The sequence below is a fragment of the Dermacentor silvarum genome, chromosome 4 (genome assembly GCF_013339745.2).
Source record: "Dermacentor silvarum isolate Dsil-2018 chromosome 4, BIME_Dsil_1.4, whole genome shotgun sequence".
NCBI classification, from domain to species: domain Eukaryota; kingdom Metazoa; phylum Arthropoda; class Arachnida; order Ixodida; family Ixodidae; genus Dermacentor; species Dermacentor silvarum.
The window spans coordinates 8,784,731-8,808,955 of record NC_051157.2 but is presented as its reverse complement, the minus strand read 5'-3'; the positions used below and the strand labels follow the sequence as shown (position 1 = coordinate 8,808,955).

Here is a 24,225-nt window from a genome sequence, read left to right as displayed (position 1 = left end):
TAAGATATTCATGGCTTGGATTCCATACACTCGATACATACTCTACTTTAGACCGGATAAGTGTTTTATATAGCAAGTGTTTTAGAGACGATAGTGCCATAGAGAAGTTTCGCTTTAACTAACAAAGTGTTTTATTAGCATTGCTACAATTATTAGCATACAATTAAGAGTCCCAAGACAAGTCAGAAGTTATGGGGACACCTAGGTACTTAATGATGCAACCTGTTCCAGTATGCGTTTGCCGGTTAATGTTATAAGCCTATCTGTTACCAGAAACATTGTTCAGATAAACTCTTAGTTGTTTGTACTTGTGAATATTTAACTGGGCATTTGTCATTCCTCACCCCAATTGCATACTTTAGCGAGGCCAGATTGCAGAAGTGCGTGGTCGGGATTGAAGAAAATAGCCCTGTAAATCGCGCAGTTGTTTTCGAACAATCTGATTGGTGAATTATAGGAAGTTGGCAAATCGTTGGCGTAAATGAAGAAAAGCCAAGGACCCAAGACATATCCTTGCGTAACTGCGGAAAGAGCTGGAGTTAGAAATGATTCGGAATCGTTTACGCTGATACACTGGAACCGGTTAGCCAGAACATTTTCGATTCAAGCTATATGTATAGTGTGGGTCCAGGTTAAGTTTACAAAGCTTGAAACAAATATTCTTATAGAAAACAAAGTCGAACGCTTTGCGAAAATCCATAAAGATCTAGTCAGTGTCGAGCCTAAACCAGAAAGAAAGATCATTCGTAAACGCAAAATAAGCGGTGTCGTAAAATATTTTTGCCGCATTTCCATGTGGAAATGCGGTAAGGAATGAGTTACTTTCCAAAAACGTTCACGAGATCCCAAGAAATAGCATTTTCGAGCATTCTGCTTGATACCTTAGGCATCAATAATGGCCTGTGTAAGTGAGGAAATGGCATCACCTGGTTTAAACACTGGCACAACCATACCCTCCATCCAGGGATCAGGCAAGAGGTACGATAATAAAAATGTGAAATAGTGCTTAATAGAAATATATCGGAACCCACTTCCGTGTGGTTTTTTAACTTTCAATAATTACCAACGTCTGATGATGATGACACCTGTAATGTTTGGGTTAATTTAAGGACATCAACAGAATCAATCACAATAGGATCAATGCGTGCGTACTTCGTGAAGAGAAAAATAGGGAAAGTAAGTGAAGTTGGCTGCACGAAAGACCTGGAAAGTACAACATTCAAAACACTGCAGCTTGCAGCACTGGGAACAACGTATTCGTTGGCATCAGCAAGTGATGCCATTTTTTTGTGTTGTGTGATGCTGATAAGATTCCGAAATTTATTTGTTTTTTGTACTGCTACCAATGATTGAAGTGTGTTATGAAAAAAAAAAAGCATGGCTGGCTTCTTTAGCTGCATCCTCGAACAACTGAACGACGTTCAGGAAATTTGGCGAGTGTTTTGGGACTCTACTATTTTTTTCACTCTGCGCAACGATCACTTTTTTTATCCAACAAGCGTTTTAGCGAAACGCTGAACCATGAGCAGTGATGCATACACTGAATCAATTGTTCCGGTGTATATTTCTATATTAGGCTTATCACTGTATTTTTCAGAAGATTTGAATTAACTTCAAGTGGACGCTATAAACTGCCTCCATATAGCTATCCAAAACCTTTCAAGTTCCTCGCTTATCGAAGTAAAATCTGCTCTGTAATAATGCCGAATGTACTTAGCCTTTCGTCGTGGTTGCAGTACTGCGATGATTATTTTCATCCCTTCTGTTCTGATCTTCTATATATTGATGGTAGTGCAACAGTTGAGGTAGAAGATCTTTCGAATACTCGACTTTTGTGTCTTCTAGAAAAATATTGCATTCCTTATTAAACCACTCACACCTGCACTGTCGGTAATGATGAAGTGAAGAGCACGTTCTCAAGTAAATTTGGTATTGGTTATTTACGAATATTTATTTATTTATTTAGTCATTCCTTATTTATTTATTTAGTCTTATGTAGAAGAAAACGAACTGGAGTAGCTAAGGAATTTTCCACCTGAATTTCTTTACAGTAAACTCAGTAGCTCATTTACAGCAGAACAGAAGAGATATCGTTAGTTTACACCCTCAATCCTGAAAGTTGCGGCACAATTTCTGCCTTCTGCTTCGCCTTCAACAACTTAACCACCTAAATTTTTTTTTAAGGAGGACATCTTCCTTGGTAAGATATGCACCGAGAAAGCGGCCACCAACAAGCAGTGCGTAGCGGCCCAAAGAAGAATCACGTTCAGTCGTATGTCTCGCAAAGAGCGATAGAGTGGCAGAATAAGACACACGAAACGCATGTATGTCTGTATGTTGTGTTTTCGCGCCTTGAGCAAGAAGATGCGACACCTACTTCTCCAACCGAATTTTGGTCAAGTTGGCATACATTCTTCTTGGAAACAAAGCGCCAACAGGCAATGTGCGTCCCAGGTGCTTCATATGCTTTACTGCCTGTCCACGCTTTGCTCGAAGATGTACTTGCCAATGCTTCTATGTGAATAAATAAAAATCAAAGCAGGTGAATTGTGTGCATTTTTGCAGCCGTGGCATCAGTAAGCTCGTCAGCCCGGGAGGCTGGGTGGACAAGACGCTGGCTGTCGGAGTCAAGGGAATGTTCGAGATCATTCGCAGAGGGTGAGCACTGTTACTCTTTAAGTGCGAAGCATTCCTGGCCGCGCTGGAGGCGCTTTGCGGTAGCTTGGCTGGCTCCTGTCACGCCTCGTTTCGGGCTTTTTCAACAAAAGGAAATGCCTGACCTAACTTCCGGCTTCGAGCACGGCAGTCCGATACTCGAACCATGAGACTACAATCACAAGCATTTATTTTTCATGCGAAAGCCAACTGGCTCATTGAAAAGTTTCGCGCGTGCGTCACGGGCCAGTGTCTTGCATTCTGCTGTCGTGGCAGCTAGCGCTTTGAGACTTTTTGTTGGACTGTATTGTCTACAAGATCGGTCCACATTCCCCAGTAGTTTCCTCCATCGCTCTCTATTTACCCAGTACTTTTCTCTAGCTATTGGTTCGTAGAAGTTGTGCGACATTGTACCGTCTTCGTGATCGGCCCAGGTGAAATAGGTTTTACCGTTTCTTCGCCAGAGAACAAATTTCATCGTCGTTTTAACATAGACCATATAGCACACGTACGTAAGATTGTGTACCACTTAGTCGCAGATGGCGTCACAGTCCGTGTTCCTCTCTCTTACGCCCGTCCAGTGCTTATTTAGAAACCAACAATCGGCATGTCGTAAGCTTGCGTCTAATGGCCGCATTAGAAATCATGTCGTCGCCATTGTTGTCATCCTGCTGCTCTCGCCCAAACACACTCGCGTCACACACGCATCTGCTTGCCTTTTTAATATTATTACCAAATGTGTGTGTAGAGAGATTGGCTTCATAGCCGATGCCTGCTACGCTTTCTCTCTAGACAAACAGTACATATCAAAGTTAGGCCGGCTCCCTGAAACAAGCAAGCAAGAAATACAGTTCATAGCAAAGACAGGCCGGCTCAGACAGACACACTAACAGACGATATAGAATGATATTAACGCAAAAACATCAAATGGCTCATTGAGCGAAAAAGCCGGCTTCTGTAGCAGCGGAACGGCACCTAAATTCCCACTGACTGCGACGCCACGTCACGTGTGCGCCTCGATGGAGCAGAGCGGCCGAAAAGGAACATCTGCTGGCGCGCCAGGTGTTGCGTGAGGGCATCGCCACGATGTGACGTCACCCTCGCTCTCGGAAGCCTGTGTTATCCGCGCAAGCTCTCGCCTGCGTTCTAACTTCACCTCGGTTAGTGCTATAGAGAAATTAATGTATATAGAAACACACAATAAGTTCGAAAGAAACAAAAACTTTGCATGGCGGCAGTGAGATTCGAACCTACGACCACATGCTGAGAAGCAGATTGTCTTACCCACTGGGCTAAACCAGTGCTTTTTTTTTTCTTGATAGCAGGCCTGTGCACTCTACTTTATGATATGACGCTAGTAAGACAAATTTACATTGCCAAGCCTGGCGTGACAAAAGCGGTGACGTCAAAATCACCGTGGTTTACCCGGGAGCGTCCCCACTAGATTCTATGGCAGTCGTGCAAGGTAACATGACGTCACGGATCGAAGTGCACCGGCCTTGTGCTATCTAGGAGGTGTTGGCCAAGCGTGTCAACGTGCTCGCTTACCCACGAGGAGTTCATAACTCGAATGACCGCTCAGCGGCATTCTATTGGACAGTAATGATTTCTCATTCACAAGTCATAAGGAGTGCTTAGGTGTCCTCGGACTTTTTTAAATGTTCAAATAAAAGCCGCAACCCGCTAACGTATAGCTCGCATAAAGTTCTAATTAGCCTAGTTTACTTCTTCTTCTTTCTGGGGTTTTACGTGCTAAAACCAGTTCTGATTATGAGGCACGCCGTAGCGGACTGCTCCGGATTAATTTTGACCACCTGGGGTTCTTTAGCGTGCACTACAACGCCAGCACACGGGCGTTTTTGCATTTAACCTCCATCGAAATGCTGCCGCCGCGGCCGGGATTCGAACCCGCAAACTCGTGCTCAGCAGCGCAACGCCTTAGCTGTAGCCTAGTTTACGTCCCAACGCACAGAATCTGCACTAGTTATGTGAAATAAGATCAACAGGTTACTCCACCTGTTAACGCTTTGCGGAACACCAAACAATGTTGCATAAGCAGCTACCTGCAAAATGCCTCGCATAGCATCGACTCCCACAGGCGTGGGATCTGCGTAATTTTCTTGACAATTTTTTTTCCGCACTCTAGGCACTTCCTAAAGAGGAAGCTTTAGCTTGAGGCCAACTTCCATTCACCTGTTCAAATATATCTAAAACGCCGAAATGCTTTATGAGTAAACTGCTGGACCAATTTGAAGAGAATTTCTTTCATTTGAGAGAGAGAGAGAGCAAGGAGAGGAAAGGCAGGGAGGTCTAGTTACTGTAGGAAGCGTAAATTTAAGGAAAGCCTGGAATTTCTCACCAAAACTTCCGAAAACTGTTAAGTTAAAAGAAAGTCGCGGTTTCGCCGGAAAAAGCGAAGCATTGATAGCAATAGCAAAGTATTACACACGTAGAAGAAGCAATGTTCCTAATTTTATCGGCCGTGTAAATTTTAGTAAACATTCTCTTATCATGCACTTAATTAGTAAGCAAGGTGCCATGCGCGCATAGGCAAACATGAGCACCTCTCACTCGGAGACGACGAACACTCGTTATCACAACGCTGGCGTGATGAAGAGTGCAAACGTAGGAAGCATATCAATTCAACGCGTGTCCGAAACTCGAGATTACGCCACTTCCAGCTCTAGGTGCGCGCGAAGACATCGCACGTGTAGCCACCAGCCATGTCGGCTCGCCCATACTTTGAACCTACCGGAGATTACCGCCAAGATAGGGCGCTGGCGGCGCACGACCAGGGGAGAGGAAAATACGCGCACTCGCTTGCCTCTCCCAACACGCGCTTGATCACGATACCTTGCGATCCGCTCCTTTTGATATGCCTTTTACAGAGCTGAAACTTTTGAACAGAGTCTCTTAAATTTTACTATTTTACTTTTCAGAACTTTGTTGCTCCAGATTCAGGAAATCAGTAAATATATTGCTGTCGTTGACGACAAGGGTGAAACTGCTTCCTTTTAATTATAACTAATTCGACAGAAATTTGTTCATTAGATACTCAACAATGTCGTTTTCAATTTTTGTATATTCTCTGTTTATGCCAGTAATATTTATGAATAAACAAGTATAAAACATAACCTTGAGGTTCATAAATCCCATATGAATAATGGTGTCTAGTCAAGATAGAACAGTAGAATATCACCATTCAAAGAGAATGCGTTTAAAGATACCAATGGCACAGCACGGATGACAAGACAATAAATAATGACGGGAACGCATGTGCTGACCATCAACTGACTTCCAGTTCACTATGATATTCAGAAACCAACTAGTATCCCAAGTTTTCGTATTCTCATGCAGTCTAAAATTAACGCTGATGACACAAAAATAAATGCTTCAGTATTTTGAGAGAGACAGAGAGAGAGCCTGCTAAATTGATTCGAGAAGCTCAAGTTCTTCAAACTGCGCTAATGATTTCATCCACTGATAGAAAAAAAAAACTTAGAAGACAAACCAAGGAAATCTTAATTTCATGTGAACGGACAAATAGAAGACCTATATTTAATTGAAACGATGATACAGGACACGTCTCGTTGAACCCCCGAAATATGCCAATAAATTAAACATAGCGGTGACCCCACGTCGCATGAAATTTACCGAAAGTGACTTATTGCACTGAAAACTGTAGTCTTCATTTTCTTTCTTAAACAGCCTAGATGTCTGGAGACTCGACGTGCATGGAAACCCGGAGAAGGACTTAGAGTCAAGGGGGGTGAGTTTGACGTCGTAACATTTTGATTGCATGAAATCTTGCTACGTGTCGAAAGCAGGGCTCTGATCCTGCGTTTTATTGCGATAGCAATTATATGGACACTCCAAGCGGATTTCTGCCGTCGGTGTTGCTGTCGGCGTCGCCGTCGTCGTCGCCGTGAGGTTCCGTATAAAGTCCAAGGGCGATAAAATCATCGCCGTGCGCCATATGCTTTATGTGCGAGTATGGCGTAGAGCAAACGCGACCGTCGCGCGAAAGGCCGTGGGGGATGAGAGGGAGGGGGCGACGTTGTCCTGCGGCACCAATGGCGCATGGGGAACTGGCGACTCAGTCTCGCACGCGAAAGGAGGAAAGCAGGAAGGCAGCGCGGGAGGGAGGGGGTGCGGCTTCTACTCTGTCCGAAACTGCGTACTTTGCGCGGCTGCGGGCAGTCACCGCACCGTATCTTGACAGCGATCTCAGACGGCTCATAGCTTTGTATGCGTTGTGCTTTCGCTGCTCAGTTTCCGTTGAAGCGATAGACACCAAGAACCTTCGCTCACTACTGCCGCTGCGCTTGCTCACGCCAGCGTTCTGACAGCGGTCGTCGAGTGGGATCTATTCATGTTTGCTTGTTCGCTATGACACCATGCTTGTTTATTCAGTTAGTAATTAAGCGAATGTGTCCAAGTTTATACAGCCGATAAAACTACTACCCTTACTCCGTATAGCTCTCTCCTAGTAAATTTGCTATCGGAATTCATGCTTCGCCTCTCGGGCGAAACTGCGACTTCTTTTATGGAGGTCGTTTCCTGTATTGTGCATAATAGTTTACACAGTTTGACAGTGATAGCTCCTATGGGCCCACACACCTGGTCGTTTTGATGTCCACCGCCCCCCGTTTGCTTTGTCCTCATTATTCTTCTCTTCCTAACGCTCGGCTTCTCCTCGTCTTTACTGGATGGCACTGACGTGGTCTTGTTTTCTTCAAGCCTTCAAGCCTACTGTGACGCCTGTAAGGGTGTAGCCAAAATATAAATTTGAGAAAAGCTGAACAAATTCAGCAGTAAGCAACTAATTGGTGTTTTTTGCAGAGACTAATGGCAAAGTCAGGCTAGGCCTGATCCGGACTTTGGAACTGGTCTCCTCCCGGTGGTGGTCTTTCCTCTTCAATACCAGGAGGCGCAACTTTTACAAACGAATACGGCCCACATTTATTTTGCTTACCCAAAGGAGACTGCTCGCTCGCACCAGCGAATTTTCGCTCCCAATAAGCACTGCGCGAAAGTTCAAGGCTCACTGCTCATTGTAAGCTATCGCGTCATTGCTTCGAGGTACGGGAAAAACTGTAACGTTCTTTAACCTGATGCGCACAAATATGTACGCGCGCTTATTTATGGCTTCGATTTCCGTTTCTCTGGCAGAAATGTTCTGATAGTGGCTACTGTATTGTTCTTGAAATCAAATTATTCGCCGCTTTTTTATATATATACACTTTTGAGCCACCCTAGATATACCGTTACCGGGTGTTTCACGAATAGCGTTCGAAACTCCCTAAAAGACGATAATACATATAAGTAATTTTCTTTCAATTGCTTTTGCCACAATGGCACACATTTGAAAATTACTCGATGTAGTAATTAGACAAGTATGTAGGCAAATTAGACTAATTAACTTTCTAACCAGAAGAACCATGCGCCTGATCCCGATAGAATTAAGGGCTCATAACAGAAAAGATGACGCAGCTAAGTTTTGGAGCATAATTAATTCCGACCAGTTTCACACAGGAAAGAGAAACTGAACGGCCGAAGAGCGCATCTGTCACGCCCATAATAGACGCCCATGAGTGCCGTGAATGCTTGTGCCTCATCGCCAAGCGAGCATCCTTTTCAAGCCGCTATTTCACTCACTTCGTGCTCGTTTAATGATCACATTACTCTTTGGTTAGAAGTTAATTAGTCTAACTTCCATAATTCCTCATCTAATTACTGTAGAGAATCATTTTCAGATGTATGTCTGAAGTAAGAGCAATCCAGAGAAGATCATTTATTTGTCTCATCTTCCATATCTTAAAGGAATTTCGATCGGATTTCGTGAAACATTCAGTATTATCAACACAAGCATCGGTCATCTTTGCAAGTGTTATATACATATAGAATTCTGTAGTGTACTGCACGATATATACACCGCATCAGGTGCGAAAAAAAACAACATGAAAGGATACAGCGCAGCTTTTTGTCTTTCCTCTCGTACCTCTCCTTTTTTACGCACCTCACGGTGCATATTTTGCGCAGTACACTACAGAATCCAAAATGAACCAACTAGCCTGCCGAAAAGTACTTATTTGAGGGGGAGAGATAAATAGAAGATAGGAAAGACAGGAAAGACAGGGATGTTAACCAGACACACGTCCGGTTTACTACCCTGCACTGGGGGAAGGGGTATAGGGATGAAAATAGAGAGAGTGGGGATAAGAGAGCACAGTTTCGCGCACATTTGAAGCTTGGCACCGAGTCTTCACGCGACCGCCAATACCTGTCGACTTGAGGTACTGCCACAACGCTTTTGTGGCTTTTTGTCCCATTTACGCGTACGGCCATGGTCCAAGGATCTTCATTTCCGGAAATGGTCTAGAGTCCAGCCGGTTCAATGCTGTCCGGAGAGCTTCACGCTCGACGGCGAACTGCGGACAGAGACATAAGACGTGTTCAATCGTTTCTATAGTTCCACAATAGTCGCACATGGGCGTATCCTCCATTCTAATGCGGAACGAGTAGGCCTTCGTGCCCTTGTCCTTTGTAGACCTTTCTGATGTGCATGGCCTGGGTGGCAGTGGAGGAGGTGACTGTGGAGGTGGCATACGAAGAAGCTCTTGTTGAAGAACATCGGTGACGGGAGCGTCGCTTCCTAACTTTTGCGGCGGCTTCTCGATGTGAGGAATGATCCCTTGCCATCTTTTTTTAAGATAGTCATTTCCTTCTTAATTTCCAAGCGAAGCTTGTATTGCTTTACGAATTTCGGTGGTGGCGTAGTCACGCAAAAAGTCACGTGTGGCGCTTACCCGCATGGGATATGCGGGTATGAGCCAGGGATGAGAAATAAAGACAGAAAGAAAGGATGGAAGAAAGAGTTTATGCGAGCAAAGCTGCGCCGGCACCGCACCATGTGACACGCGACCAATCAGGGTCATTTGGTGTGTGGCTGGGAGGGAAAGGGAAGCAAAGGCGGTCGGCGCGCGCTCCGACGGCTTCCTTCGCCTAAGATCAGTTTTGGCAGCCGGATGGGAAGGCCGTGCGACGTGCGTTCCGCCGAGGAGCAGGCTGCGTTTGAGCAACGGCGCCGCGAACTCGCTCGGGAAAGTGCTCGTCGTCGACGTGCCAATTATAGCGTGAGGGCTTCGGAATCCCAGGTGAAACGTCGGCGATGAGCCGTGAACCCCGAGTTGCGGGAGCACCCATGGTGTCTGCCGGAAACATTAATGGTTCCGGCAGACACCCCTGGCTGGTTTACTTCCATCGCCAGTGAACAAGGCGCGACGACTGAGAGATACACTGGAGATTTCACAGAAATAGCCAGAGGTAGAAAAACAACACTCCGCCAAAAGGCACATCGTTTCAAGACACTCCGTTCGTTAAGAGACCAGTTCGAGTATGTACAATACACATATGCTGCAATTATGTGCTCGCGCGTGTGCAGGGAATACAAAAAAACCATTAACGTTCTATATTCCCAAAAAAGCATTGCACGCTTTGTATTCTTGATATAGGATTATATGACTACCCTTTTATGACAGGTTGGCCTGGCCTACTTTGCGTTATCTGCCCCACTTCACCTTTTTTTTTTTTCGATTAGTCGTGAAACGAAAGTAAATCGTCCTGCTATGTACTGCATGTAGGCATGCGAGAGAGAGAGATAGAAAAGGATTTTTTTAAGAAGGGAAAGGTTAGCCCTTTCTTCTGCATGCGAAGCCAGATAAAAGATGCTGCCCAACATGGACAAAAAGGCTAAGGGAGAGAGTGGAGCAAACTGTCTTTCTTATCCTTGCCCATGTTGCGCTGCAACCTTCCATCGGCGTAACAAACCAAGTTATCTATAGCAACAAGTTTTAGTGCAAGCAGTGTCAGCTTCTGGATTTTGCTACACGAAGATGCCAAGCCTTTGAGAGCATGTGAGGTTTTGTGGCCAGCCTCAAAAGTAAGACGAAGGATTTTTTTTTTTTTTGCTGCCCATCGGAACCTGCAGTGTTTCCAGAGAACAGTCTTTTACCGGCGACTGCGGAAATCTGCGGAAAGAACGACTGTGATAACGCGCTCATTCTGTTCTTTGCGCCAATGTTAGCTTGCCATGGCTATCATACGAGCGCGGGCTACGCAGACAACTGGCGACGGGGGTAGAAATTAAGTGCACTTGCTCTGAAAGAGTATGCGCGAGTAAAATAGTATTATCTCTAAATCCCATTACAAACAACAAATGTCAATGCTGACCGACGTTACGTTAACATGTTACATTTTCCAACCACAGGTACTCAGTTCGGACGTTCTCCCTTGGTATCCGTACCGGGACGACGCAATTAGGATCAACGCGGCGATCAGAAGATACGTCGCCAAGGTCGTCAACTATTACTACGGTAGGTAGTAGTGTTTGCTCGCCCCGCTTTTCTTCATTCGAAGCTTATTACAACGCATTACGCAGACACACCAGAGAAGCTCGATAACGACTACGAACTGCAGCAGTGGAGAGACGAACTCGTCAAGGAACGACATCTGACAGGCGTTGGACTAAAGGCAAGTGCTTTCTATTGCCATTCCCCGCCGAAAAATGCCATGAAAAACGGAAAGCAAACAAAAAAGAACATTGTGTGTGTGTCAGACTATGCTGGTGGCGCATGGTACAAGCAAAGCGCAACGGCAAATGAATTGTTAATTTATGGTGCGGCGCTTCATTAGTTTTCCTGCAAAATCAACAACTAAAGGTCGCAAATGCTTAAAGACACTCTCTCTGGTCATCCAAAATAGTCACCCCTGATGAGAAAGGCACCGAATTGGCCTCCAAACGTCGGGAATCTAATTTTTAAACTTTGCGGATGATTTTCTCTTTCTTACTGATTGTTTCGCCCAGCCAGACATATTTCGGTCGAAGGTGTTTACATTTAAATATCCCGTGTATATCAATACAAATGGTACACACAATTAATTAGGATTATCATACGACATAATTTTATCCGGTAAAAAAAATAGTGGAAAGCCGGATGTTTGATACAGGTTATCTTTCGTGACTGAGCGGCAAAATTGTTCATTCGCACATAAGTAGATTGATTGATTTGACCGGGATTGATTGAAAGATGCTCAGGCATTGATTGCTAGATGACAACGCTTGGGAACAAAGTACCGTAGTGTCAAATACTATGACGGGTCCATCGTGGCGACGTAAATTTTATACACAAGGTGCAAGAACGATCATGCTGACAAAACGGACGGACAGACCGACAGCGCTTCGTGCTTGTTTTTACAGCGGAGCTGTTTAAGCCGACAGTAATGTGTGCCACCTGCCACTACGTTGCCGAGCAACCACCTCGCGGAGCGTCGTGCGCTATGCTAGGGAGAGAGAAAGATAAAATGAGGGCAAGAGAGTCGCGCGCACTCTCTCTCGCATTAGCGCCGATCGCTCGCGGTGTCCGTGGCTGCAGCAGGCGTCTGCGGCGGCGGCTCGGCCGAGCTTCCACCAGCTGCGCGCTACTGCGCATGCGCTGTGACGTCATCCCAGCGTGTCGTCTGCTGCGCGCCGCTCGTGCACTGTGCATAGCTTTCGCCCCACTTCCCCTACGTGTGCTCGGACTGCAAGTGCTTCGCGAGGCGTTCCCCGATGCCACGGACCACGAGGAAATGCTTATAGACTTCGGATAACTTAGCATCACTTGGCATTACTTCGTATAACTTAGCATCACTTTATATAGCCAGGACCAGCTAGGAGCCGATCAGCTCCGCTGTGTCTTTAGCCTTGCGCCACTAGTGCAAGCTACGCCAACTTTTTTCGGCATTTCGGTCATCATTAATCGTCTTATCCTTAAAACCTACCTGATTATGGCGGTGTGGCCTTGGGTTTGCTGAAAGATGTGGACGACCGAGAAAACTCACGGGTATTCAGTCTTATGTGGTCGAAAATGCGCAAGCACTTCATGGACCTTCTTCCCTAAGATATTGGGCGCCTTGAATGATTCATTTCGCATCTGCATATTTAGCGATTTTGTTTTGTTTCCATACATAGCAACGTGCACAGGGAGGGGGGGGGGGGGGGGGGGTATGCGGTGTCGAACGTTTAGTCATTAGGAACAGCAGCGCGACAGGATCGTAATGAGCAGAGACGAAGTGAATACACACAGCGTAGTGTTCACTTCGTCTCTGTCCTTTGTACTTTTGTCGCGCTACAGTTAATAATGAATCAAAATCATCTCGCTCGAATTTCAGTTCTCCAACCAAACTTTAAGTAGAGTGACCGACAATTGGGGAAAAGATTGGCTCGATTTGGGTTAGTAAGCCAATAGAAGTGGGCAAACTCAAAGGGTAAATTACTGTTATCTTTATTTGAAATGCAGAGATAATAAGGACAAAGGATAAGAAAATGCTATAAAGACAATTGTCGCAGGCGGGAGCCTAACCTACGCATCCTGCATTACGCGTGCGATCCTCTATTATTCGAGCTGCGGCGGCAACGGTCGCTTTGTTTTTGCATTTCAAGTAGATCTAGTCCTGACAGTGTTAACAAGTGCCACTGATGGTCATGGTAGCCTATATGAAACATTCATTCACATAGTAGGGAAACTTAGCAGCAGACAACTGTGGCCAGACTCAGCGTAGTGTTCGCACAAAAGCTCTGCTGAGTCTATGCAAGGCTATTCACGACGGTAGCTCTGCGCGGAGATGAGACTGAATTTTTGATCACTCAATTTGAGCCTTCTTTGTGGTTAGCACACGCAAAGGTCAGACACGGAATATAAAGAGAGTAATGTCGTCCTAGACTTATATTGCAGTCCCTGGCAGTCCCAACCGGGACGACGTAGAAGTGCACGTCCAAAGGAACCATACATCTGTGGAGGAATCTGAGCCGCTTCTCTGCATACACGCCTTTTTGGTCGCAGGGTGTGCCTGGCGACGAGCATGGCCGCTTCACCAACGTGGAGCAAGTTATCGACACTGTGACGGCCATCATCCAGCAGTGCAGTGTGGCACACGCCGCGGCGAACTTCCAACAGTACGAGGAGTACGCATTTCCGCCAAACTACCCAGCGTTCCTCTACAATGGACCGCCCAAAGACAAGGTGCGTGCACGAGGGGCAGCAATCTTTCTGTCGAGAAAAAGATGCTTGCGAACGTCCCGACAAATTTATATCGGCAGTGCAGATCGCGAAGGATATGGTCTGATCCTCCGCGATTAAGGCTTATTCACACCGGCAACTGACAGCAGTCGCGCGACCAAGTTGCTCTCAATAGTGGTAGCAAACGGCCGCCTTTCTCGAAAAGCGACCATTTTGGACCAGTCGCGCGACCACAGTCGCAAAACGGCTGAACCAATCAGATGTGTACGAACAGGACGTTTGAATAAGGTGACACTTGTTTGGCGTGGCGATGGCCAGCCGCACTTGCCGCTGAGAGGGTCCGTCGCTTTTTGGTCGCCAGTCGCAAGTTGAGCAGGTCACACAACCTGCTCAAGTTGCCGGTCTGAATGAGCCTAGTGGCTATGGCGTTGCGGTTCTGAGATCGAGGGCGCGGATTCGATCCCGGACGCGGCAGCCGTATTTCGGTGAGGGCGAAATGTACTTAGATCTAGGTGCACATTAAAGAAACCCAGGTCATCAAACTATACGAAAGCCCCCATTACGGCTCGCCTCATAATCAGATCATGGTTCTCGCATTTAAAATTCCAGAATTCAAATGAATTTAAGGGTACGTTCTGGGTCATGCTTTGAGGATATGATAAATAAGGACATCGCCGCTGTATTAAATGTGCAAGGTAACAGGCTCCATCAAAGTGATCCGTGAATAAATAATGTCTAGTTCGTAGTTGACAAGCTACATTAACAGTGCACAGAATTAGTCATAAATTACCACAGACTACGAGCAGCAAGAGAAACCTACACAGTCAGTAATATTTCATCAACAACTTGATTATCGCGAAGCTTGGAATACTGCATCCAGATATTCAACACGTGGCCTTCCAAAATTTAATAAGGAGCTCAATATAGGAAATTGGGCTTTTTGGCCAAAGAACGAGTTTGATATTTTGCTTCCTTTAGCAGACAAGATTATACGAGCGCTCGCATTATGGTCTAGAAAACCAGCAATCCGAGTTCAGCCAACAGCCAGCGTAATCAAGCGTCGATCTTGTTTCTTAAGCCTTATGCCACAGGTGCCTTAACCCCAGAGAGCTTATTCCAGGACCTTTCGGTTTTTCAGAAGACTCACGTGCAATAGTCAACAATAACATTGCTCAGACTCTACTGTAGAGCGCATACAAAGGTTCCACTTCTTCAAGAAATAAAGGGGCTGATCAACAGCGAAATGTACACTCCTTTCTTCCTGTTCCGCAACATCAACGATCGCTTTGTCATCTCTTGTGTGGTGATATTCAAGCATCGGCTTCCTTAATGTTTGTTGGGAGGCAAACATTAATGAGCTCAATAAAAGGCAGTGCCCTTTGAGTACTCAACTCGAAAATGCACCCATTATTCTGAGCTTGTGACGGTTGATGAGAAGCGTACACATTTTGGCTGGTTGGTTCATGACTTGAGCAGAAACAGCGCAACGGAACATGACGTAAGGAAAGGACAGACGTGTGCTGCTTGAAAGAATAAACATTTGGTTGTTAGTCGGCGCCGTTGTCTGTCCCTTTTTTTACGTCCTGTTCCTTTCCGCTATTTCTGCTCAAGGCTACGACGAAGATACGATGACCATGGTGATGATGATGATAATGATGATGATGATGATGATGATGATGATGATGATGATGATGAAATGTTTATCGCAATACAATCTAGTTCACATAACATGAGCATTCATGCTCATGTTATATTATAATAATAGGTCATGTTCTCTAGTTCCACAATAAAAATATACGTCGCAATTCTCTGAAGTGTGAATGAATAATATGCTGTTTAAAGCGCACGGATTCGACGTACTTCTATTGACACGTGTACTTCATTATCATTTTCTCAGGAACTGCCTTTCACCCACTGACAACTTAATGTTATCGCTCAGCGCAAGACGCGCCTACATGATTGGAACTTACTCGAATGCTATCGATGGCTCTATTCGTTGTCTGTTGTCACCGAAGCTTGTGTAATACGATTGTAGGCGCGACGCGAATTGTGTAGCACTTTCTGGAAGAGACGCGGGCACCAGCAATTACTCAGGAACCTCGATGACTCAAGTGTAAAAGCCGACGCGCTTGACTGGCAGATCAGATTTTCGACGATCGCCGACAGTGTTCGTCGCTGTCGTTGTGCTTTGAGTGTAGCCTGTTTTTCTGGGCACATGTTCACCCGATAAAGAGTTAGTTTCGCCATTCACAGTTTCGCTACTGTGTTCTTGACCGTCACTACCAAGTGACAATATAAATTCGACGTATTAAGCCTCACATGAGAAAATGCCTTCTGTGAAAAAAAATCGGGGTAGTTTTCACTAGTGGCGCAAGGCTAAAGACACAGCGGAGCTGATCGGTTCCTAGCTGGTCATGGCTATACGAAGTGAGGCCAAGTGTTGCTAAGTTCTACGAAGTGCATAAGCATTTCCTCGTGGTCCGTGGCATCGGGAAACGCCTCGCGAAGCACTTGCAGTCCGAGCATACGTTAAGGAAGTGGGGCGAAAGCTATGCACAGTGTACGCAGTGCACGCAGCAGACGAAACGCCGGGACGACGTCACGGCGCATGCGCAGTAGCGTGCAGTTGGTGAGAGCTCGGCCGAGGTGCCGCCAGAGCGTCTGCCGCAGTCACGGACACCGCGAGTACAGTGTACTAGATTACCTTGGGTAATGCGGGGAAACAGAGAAGCGCGGATGGCGTCGGCAGCACCTCTGCGCGTTGCCTAGTTGGTGCTGCTACAATTTGTTTTTCTCTCTCTCGCCCTAATTTTCTCTTTCTCTCTCCCAAGCATAGCGCGCGACGCGCGCACTCTCTCTCGCTGTCGTGTTCTCTTTCTCTCTCCCTAGCATAGCGCGCGACGCTCCGCGAGGTGGTCGCTAGGCAACGCAGTGGCAGGCAGCTGCGGCGTCGCTGGTTGCCATGGCTACCGCGCGGCTGGCTTTGCGTGAAACGCGCACGTTTTACGGCTGGCATAAACAGCTTCGCTGTTAAAATCGTTGTTTCCCCATCAAGCTGCCTTTGTGTCTGTAAACGGTGTGTAGGCTTATTGCGCCTTGTAAACGATGTGTGGCTTTTTGCCTCTGCACATCAACATCAGTGTTCCGTATTTGTGATGGTAAACTGCAAGTGACTTTGACGTCAGTAGGGAGAAGGTATGTGCAGCACAAAATCAACCAAGGCAAGCATTTCTTTGCTTTGGCGAGCTGAAATGCGAGCCCATGTGGCGAGCCTTTGGCGAGCCCATGTGACTGAGATGTTTGCGCGAATATGCAGAGGGCGTGGACGCAAGAAGACATCGTTTCCATTCTACCGTCGCGGCAAGTCACGCTCGACAGCATGATCATCACGAAGCTTCTCAGTAGCAAGGGCACCAACTCGCTGGGAGACTTCGAGATTCAGTACATGTACGAGCCATTCGCCGTCAAGGCAGCCGACGAGTAAGGCCTGCACTTCCTCTCTTCTCCTTTATTAGCCAGGCACCGTCATAAGCCTATCGAAAATAATTTCAGAACCAGTTGCAACAGATTTTGTCCTATTGTTTTCGTTGGATTATTATTTACACCATTACATCAGTGCACTTCGCTTGCTGTAGTTCATTAATTTCTCTGCGTATCCTTCAGAGAATGCGGGAGAATGTTGAACCATTGTTGCGACAGGCTGCGTGGTTAAAACTGTATCGTATACCGGGTGTTTTTCTTATTTAAAAAAATTAAAATATTTGGGACCTTCTAATACACGTATCACTTTTTATGGTCATTTCTCTTAAGGACGGACCAACCAATTTAGTTTTTTTTTCTTTTTACATTTCAGGTTTCGAGAAGAATTGAAGTTAATCAGTGAAGACATCAAGAAAAGAAACTGTTGCAAGGACATCCCCTACCCGTATCTCGACCCGGAGATAGTCCCGAATTCCATCAGCATTTAGGATGCGCATTTACTAGCCCTTCAGGCAGTATAAGGGAATCTATCTAATGCCCATCATCAAAACCAACGATCACAGTCACTGCTCAATTGTTTATTTAAATTTTATCACAGTTGTACATAAACACGCTAACATTTTGCCCTATGCAAGCGATATACGTTTCATCTAACGCACTGCGTCAAATAAAAATGTTGTTCATTAAATTGAAAAACTTGTTCAACTTCCAGCGTTTCCCGTGAAGTCACAACAATCTCTGCGGGTGAGTAACATTATTAGTGAGCGTGTACAATTCTGGTAGTTAAGCTAACCAGAAAGAGCCACACGCGCAAGCTTTGCAGGACAGAGACTGAATGATGCCATATAGCCTGAAAAGTGCGCAGCTGCTCGGTTGGTTAATGACGTCATGGATAGATCACGAAGCTACAAAGGTCTTTAAGAGATCATGCTTGAGGGTTTCCTTCAATTTCGAACCCACGCGGGTTTCCTTTGTTGTTTGGATCTACACTTGAGCGTATTGAAACTTTAATGAAGCTTGCGCTGCTTTGCGGATTTCCACCGGAACTCATTAGCCGTATGATACTATAATAATAGTACGGCGTCCTCATGCAGAACACCACCTCCTAGAGAATAGAAGGTCAGCTCTCTTCGAGCCATGACGCCACGACGGAAAGCCAAGAGCTCGTGTCTTTCAGAGGGTTTGGTGGGTGACGCTTGTTTTCTTCCGGAGCACGAATCTTACCACTACGAGCATTGGCCTTTATAGATCGAGCCACTGTCAGAACGTAGTTGTTTCGGTTTCCGAAGCATCATCTACACAACCAGAAGTATTGGGGGCGAGCTCCACCACTGGAGAAGCTGGGGGATCACGTGTACACAGCGGCCACGTCGGCTGCTTCGGAAACGCCGGAGCGAGCTGAAAACGAAAGTTTAATGTTCCACCTGCGCTCCGGTTCTGCTTAAGGCGGCGGTCCCACTCTGGTGGCACGAGCCCCCCGTTTTCAGTACTTTTGGAGCAACCGTGGCGGCTCTTCTATACTTGGGATATGAAGTTGTCGTATATACCATAAAAAAAGCTTAATTCTTGTAGATTCCAACTATGTATAATATAAAGAAATTTATTAATGTGATTTAGAAATAAATGCTGAAGAACAAGTATAAGATACACGGTTTTTGCGAACTGTGTCTCAGTTGTGACCATATTTAAAAGAAACTCCCGCATTTACTGCATTGCGGCTTGCTCTGTTGCTTTAGGACATATTTATCTATTTCCAAGACGCCGCAAAATGTTGAATTTTTCCTTTTTGGACAATTTGCTTTTGAAGGTTGCCAAATATCGCAAACTTCTGTTGTAAACAGCCCGGCAACTACATGTTCAAGGAAGCTAAATTTTGGATAAATTATAGTTCAAGGAATTTCCATTTAGGACGCAAAATTTCATTAATCAATGAATTGCAATAGCGTTTTTATTTTTATTTGGTTACTGATTTATATTTCTTTATTTGTACTTTTTTTGCTAAACGAGCTTAACTGTAATAGATTCGGTCCGGTTTATGTTATTAAGGAATGTTGCAACCTTAGCGCCAATACACACGATAAATTTTCAGACAAACAGTTGAGTTACGTTGGTATATTTGCACGTTAATCTTGCATCAATTGTTCGTCTATTGTACGCGATGCAGTACAATGGCTGCTTTTGTGGGTTTTGGTCTTTTGGAAGTTTCAGCAACATGCTCTCGTCTGTGTCTCCTTTTGTGTTTTCGCTATTATTATTGTGGATTTCTTGCAAAAGCTGATAAAGGGAGGAGAGGCTTATTCAGCGTGCGGACTGCTTTAAATTTACAATACATTCAAAGCAGTGAGCGCAGCGCTGCTCATTGTTCGAGGTACGCTTTACAATGCAAAACGATGCCCAAAACCTGAGTACAGACAAACATTTGAGACATTCTGATCGCTTCTTAATGTCGTAATAATGTGATTCCTCATTATTCAACATAATGTGGCATTCCAGAAAAAAAAATGGCCCCTAGGTTTAAAGATACAAAATATTTAAAAAAGACTTCAGTATGTGCCAAGTGGTTTCATGTTTGCTTTTCTTGTATGTAACATTTCGACAGCATCTTGACAGCGTAACACCTCGGGAGGATGAGCGCACTCTTGAGAAAGTAGTGGCACCTATGTTTGATCGCATCGTCTGATAAGCTGTGCTTTTGAAGCTATAACGACTGCGCACATTGACCGCAGGGAGACACCGCGAACGACTAAAATGTCTGATAATGCAGACAAATGTGCATTATTCATGTCTTGCAAGGTGGTCGCACAGTGTTCCATCCCATCTATTAAGCTAGAAAAAAGCGCCGACTTTACTCACCTCGGATGGCATAGTCGCGAAGCCTTTGTGAAATTCGGCCCGATGATTCTAGATTAGCCGTTAGGCTTAGTAACAGACTACAGGCAACTTCGCACCCCACTACTTCTTGCCAAGTTCCAGAATGGTTGATTAAAGGCACACGCCTGAAATCAGGTGTGGCAGGAAAGTTGCTGATAATAGCGATATTGAACACACCGCAAGACATGAACCAATGTATTTGAAAAAGTTATTTGGAGTTGTGAAACAGTAGTCATTTAATTCTGAAAAATTTTATTAGTAATGTACATTTCACAAGCAATAATGAGAAGACGCATTCGTAATAACGCATTACGTGCTGATCGATCGAACAAAAATGTAGAAGTTCTATACTGATTTCTTTTTTTAATAAAAAATTGAGCAAAAACACATGGTAATAATTGCTACATCTCATATATCGGTTTTTCCCTCACTTTGCTAAAATGGTTCAGAGTGCGTTCCCACTCTGTTTCCATGATGCACTAGAAAGGTTACACTTCTTCAAGAAATAAAGGTGCTGATCAACAGCGAAATGTACACTCCTTTGTTCCTGTTCCGCAGTTATGGCACAAGATTAAAAGTGCGCACATAATTTACGCTTGGCGAAACGTGTTTAGCATATTGGTTTCATTTATCAATGTGCTACAAATCCTGTTACAGGATTTGTTCGATTACAAATACTTTTCATTGACCAATATGGCGCAAATTCTATGAAAGAAATGGTCGGTCTCATATCGCTCACCATTATCGCACTAATTACAAAGCGGCTGTATCTGTCATGCGTGTACACCGACAAAAATACAGTCCAAGTGATAGAACACATTTATCTCATAATAGGTGTTCCTGCGTTTAATGGATAGCCAGAAGGCTGTCCCCTTTTCTTCGTACCATGGATTGCCAGAAGCCTTTCCCCCTTTTGCACGTAATTATACGGGACAAAAAACTGGCTACGAGTAAACAGTTTTGTTTTTCGTTTTCTAACTCGGCTGATGATGTGCAACGTAGTCCTAAGAAAGAAGGCTTGGCAAACACAGATACTGTCGTACGTTTGCTGCCCTTCAGAATCATTGGGAACACAAAAACATTGCCATTTCTTAACACACACGCTAAAGCGGCCCGCAATGGTAACACACTAAGGCGGTTAGGTATTAGACATAGAAAATAATTGAAAGTCACGCATACAGTTCGCATCTTGCGTACTTTTGCTTGAAGAGCGACATAAGTGATTCAATGTGAGGTAACGAAATAGGAAATTAAACGCTTCACCGGTATTTTGGCGTTAAATTGTGTCTGAGCTCTTTCTTACTCTACACGCCTGATATTTCACAAGTGTACTGTCAACGTGAAAATGCCGCAGTGGTTAGTAAGAAAAACGACACGCTTTCTTACTTTACTTACTTATAGGTTGTTATTATTCTTTGATTTGAAAACATATATACATTTGACAGGAAAGGAAAGCTAGGAGCAGGCTGGCAACTCTATAGATTAGACAGTAGTAAACAATTCAACCGCCCATCGTCCATTTCATCACCACAAAGCTGGATCACTGTACTTGTTTCGCATGATTGCGGCAATAGCGACATACGTGGCATCACTTCAACAAGTCTTAGTACCCCATTCCGATCAGCACCAGGTTTAGATACCCCCTCAGCCCTAAACAAGCGCACGTACAATGCATCCCACTTGCTATGAATTGACTATCAACGCAAATACAGCTGTCACCGAACAACAGTACTCGTTTATTTACAACTCACACGCGCAGGTTGGTCTGAGAATATCGTCAAAATAACTAAGGTCCTAGAATGTCTTAGTTGCAGAGAAAGCCTTAAAAAAAACCTTTAGGTTAGAAGTTTGCGAATCGGATCTGTCAACAGAAAAATTTGACCGCCAAGTCTAGAACTCCGTAACTCAGCACCGAAGAAAAGCTTGGCACTTCTATCAACTACGTATATTAGGCCGTATAAAGAAGTCAGCATAAATGTGTAAATTTAGAGTTCATGACAGATCGTTACTTTCGTGGCGCTGATGTTTAAAACGTCCAAGGCATAAATACATTTTTGTCAAACAGGAAATAGATGCATCAATCGAAGATCTGCTTCCGAAAATTACAATTTAACATACCCTTTTAAATGCACTAAACTTCATGCAAAGGGCTTCCGTTGATAGCTTTTCTGCAATATATATATATATATATATATATATATATATAGAGAGAGAGAGAGAGAGAGAGAGAGAGAGAGAGATAAAGCCCTAAATGACCCCACTGAAAGCTGCACGTGCAATTTTATTCAGCAAAAAATTAGCTCACACAAATAGTTATTCCTTTGTGGTGGTAAGTGAAGTACAACATGAAATAACCTCCTCACATTCCTTAGAATACAGTTATTTATTGTTCCCATAAAGAAAGAATGCCAAATCAAGAGCAAATTTTCATTTTCTAGCCGGGACCAATCTATTCCGAATGTGTAACATGTTGAATATGCAAACTCCGCGGCTGGGCAACATTGTTTCGATGAGTCCTTTGTTCAGAAGCACCACTTGAGATCATGACTTTCCACCGGCAGAAAACTCCTGCTCTTTATCAATTCTAGTGCGTGGAAAACGGTCTTCATTGCATTATGCTATATAGATCAACGTTTGAAAAGAAATACTATATATATATATATGAACAGCAAGGGCGTTGACTGGTTGCATGGAGTTCTCATGCGCACCACTAAGGTGCTCTACTAATTAATTTAGACCCCTTATTTTCTGTACTTTATTGTCACTAGAAATAGGTTGAGAGAGAAAGAAGATAACACATGTGCAACATTCCAAATAAAAGTACATGACGTGAACCTGTAACTCGCAGATCGTAATATTGGCAGTGTTGTAAGAACAATCCTATATCGACAAACGATTCTGTACTTTCGTGAACAAGGCATTCAAAGCTTTTGCACACACATGTCGAAGTTTGTGGATATCAAATCTGAAGATATATAGCGGATTCCTTCAAAAATAGCAGTGAAGTAAATTTGAATGCTGAGCGTCCAAATGGATTTGGCAATATTATTCCACGTGCGTTTTTCATTTTGTTCGGAGGACTGAAAATAGATTCATGTTTTTCACAGAAATGCCCTTCAATGACGAAAACAACTGAGCACATAGACAGTTGATACCAATGGAACGTCAAAATTAGTGGAAGTGGGGCGTAAGTTGAGGAGCATTGTTTTTGTCTTGAATGAAATATGATGAATATGCGAAATATGTATATGCTACAAGACACCGACATATAACATGTGACTTTTCATATGCACAACATACAAACAGCTACGAAGTCTATAGATAAAAACTTGTTCAACACTTTGTGAGCATTTGACCATCAAGTACTGGTCTCGCATTTGCGAAATTCTGTATAAAAAGATGGAGTTTGTATACATTCATATCGTTGGCAGCTTCAGTCGTAGGATTAATCAGTTATCTTGCAAATAATTGTGCGGCATCGCAGAGCAACACGAGGAAGGGACTGCTTGGGGTCGTAATATAAGACAAGAACAGCATGTCTTGCGCAGTTCAAAACACTTGCCACCGACGCACACAGAAATTCGCCATTACAACGCATGAAAATTATTTAAAACACAGTTTGCGTAGAGCCCCAGATGCCGAATTCCCCCAGTTCGGTCTACACCTCTATCAAGACTTTCTTCTGCTAATGCAAGAGGCTTTACACAACTAAATCGAATTTTTACAATTTCACAAACTTGTAAAATGAATTTTGTCTAAAATGCGTTTTAAATTTATTCTGCCAGTGCTCCTTTTCATATATAATTGACACCATAAGTAAAATAAAAGGATGGTCACGGTAGGTGTGATCGTAAGCTGGTATGACAAAACAAAGAACGTGAAATGCAAACATAACCAAGGTTGTGGATGAAAATGAAGTGCTCGCTCAGAAAAATACTTCTGGAGAGAATTCCGGCCTCTTGCCCATACTGGCGTGATAAATGCTGAGTCTTGGCTTCAGCGGAACCAACATTGTAGATTCCAGCCTCTGCCACGGGCCACCAACAAGGAAGTTACGCGCAGGCCAGTGGCTGATCGATGTACTCCTTTTCAGGTATTTGAGCTTCTTCTGTGGGTGCTGCATCTTCGCCCTGCAAAAGTGTGCACTTGATTCACCTTA

The 24,225-nt window shown here is 44.3% G+C and overlaps 2 protein-coding genes across 3 annotated transcripts in view; one reads left to right on the top strand and one right to left on the bottom strand.

The window, feature by feature from the left end:
• The window catches only part of LOC119449406 (allene oxide synthase-lipoxygenase protein), a 65,329-nt gene extending 47,438 nt beyond the window's left edge, over positions 1-17,891 (top strand). For both annotated transcript variants that reach the window (XM_037712576.2, XM_037712575.2), the window contains exons 11-17: positions 2,566-2,658; positions 6,364-6,424; positions 10,925-11,030; positions 11,096-11,187; positions 13,539-13,718; positions 17,032-17,195; positions 17,569-17,891. In XM_037712576.2, coding sequence (XP_037568504.1) covers positions 2,566-2,658; positions 6,364-6,424; positions 10,925-11,030; positions 11,096-11,187; positions 13,539-13,718; positions 17,032-17,195; positions 17,569-17,683 — 811 coding nt within the window. In that variant the 3' untranslated portion in view covers positions 17,684-17,891. The remainder of the gene's footprint in view (positions 1-2,565; positions 2,659-6,363; positions 6,425-10,924; positions 11,031-11,095; positions 11,188-13,538; positions 13,719-17,031; positions 17,196-17,568) is intronic.
• Positions 17,892-22,299: 4,408 nt separating this feature from the next.
• LOC119449405 (glutamate receptor 1) overlaps positions 22,300-24,225 on the bottom strand; it is a 33,976-nt gene continuing 32,050 nt past the window's right edge. The window contains exon 15 of the mRNA XM_037712574.2: positions 22,300-24,196. Coding sequence (XP_037568502.1) covers positions 24,119-24,196 — 78 coding nt within the window. The 3' untranslated portion in view covers positions 22,300-24,118. The remainder of the gene's footprint in view (positions 24,197-24,225) is intronic.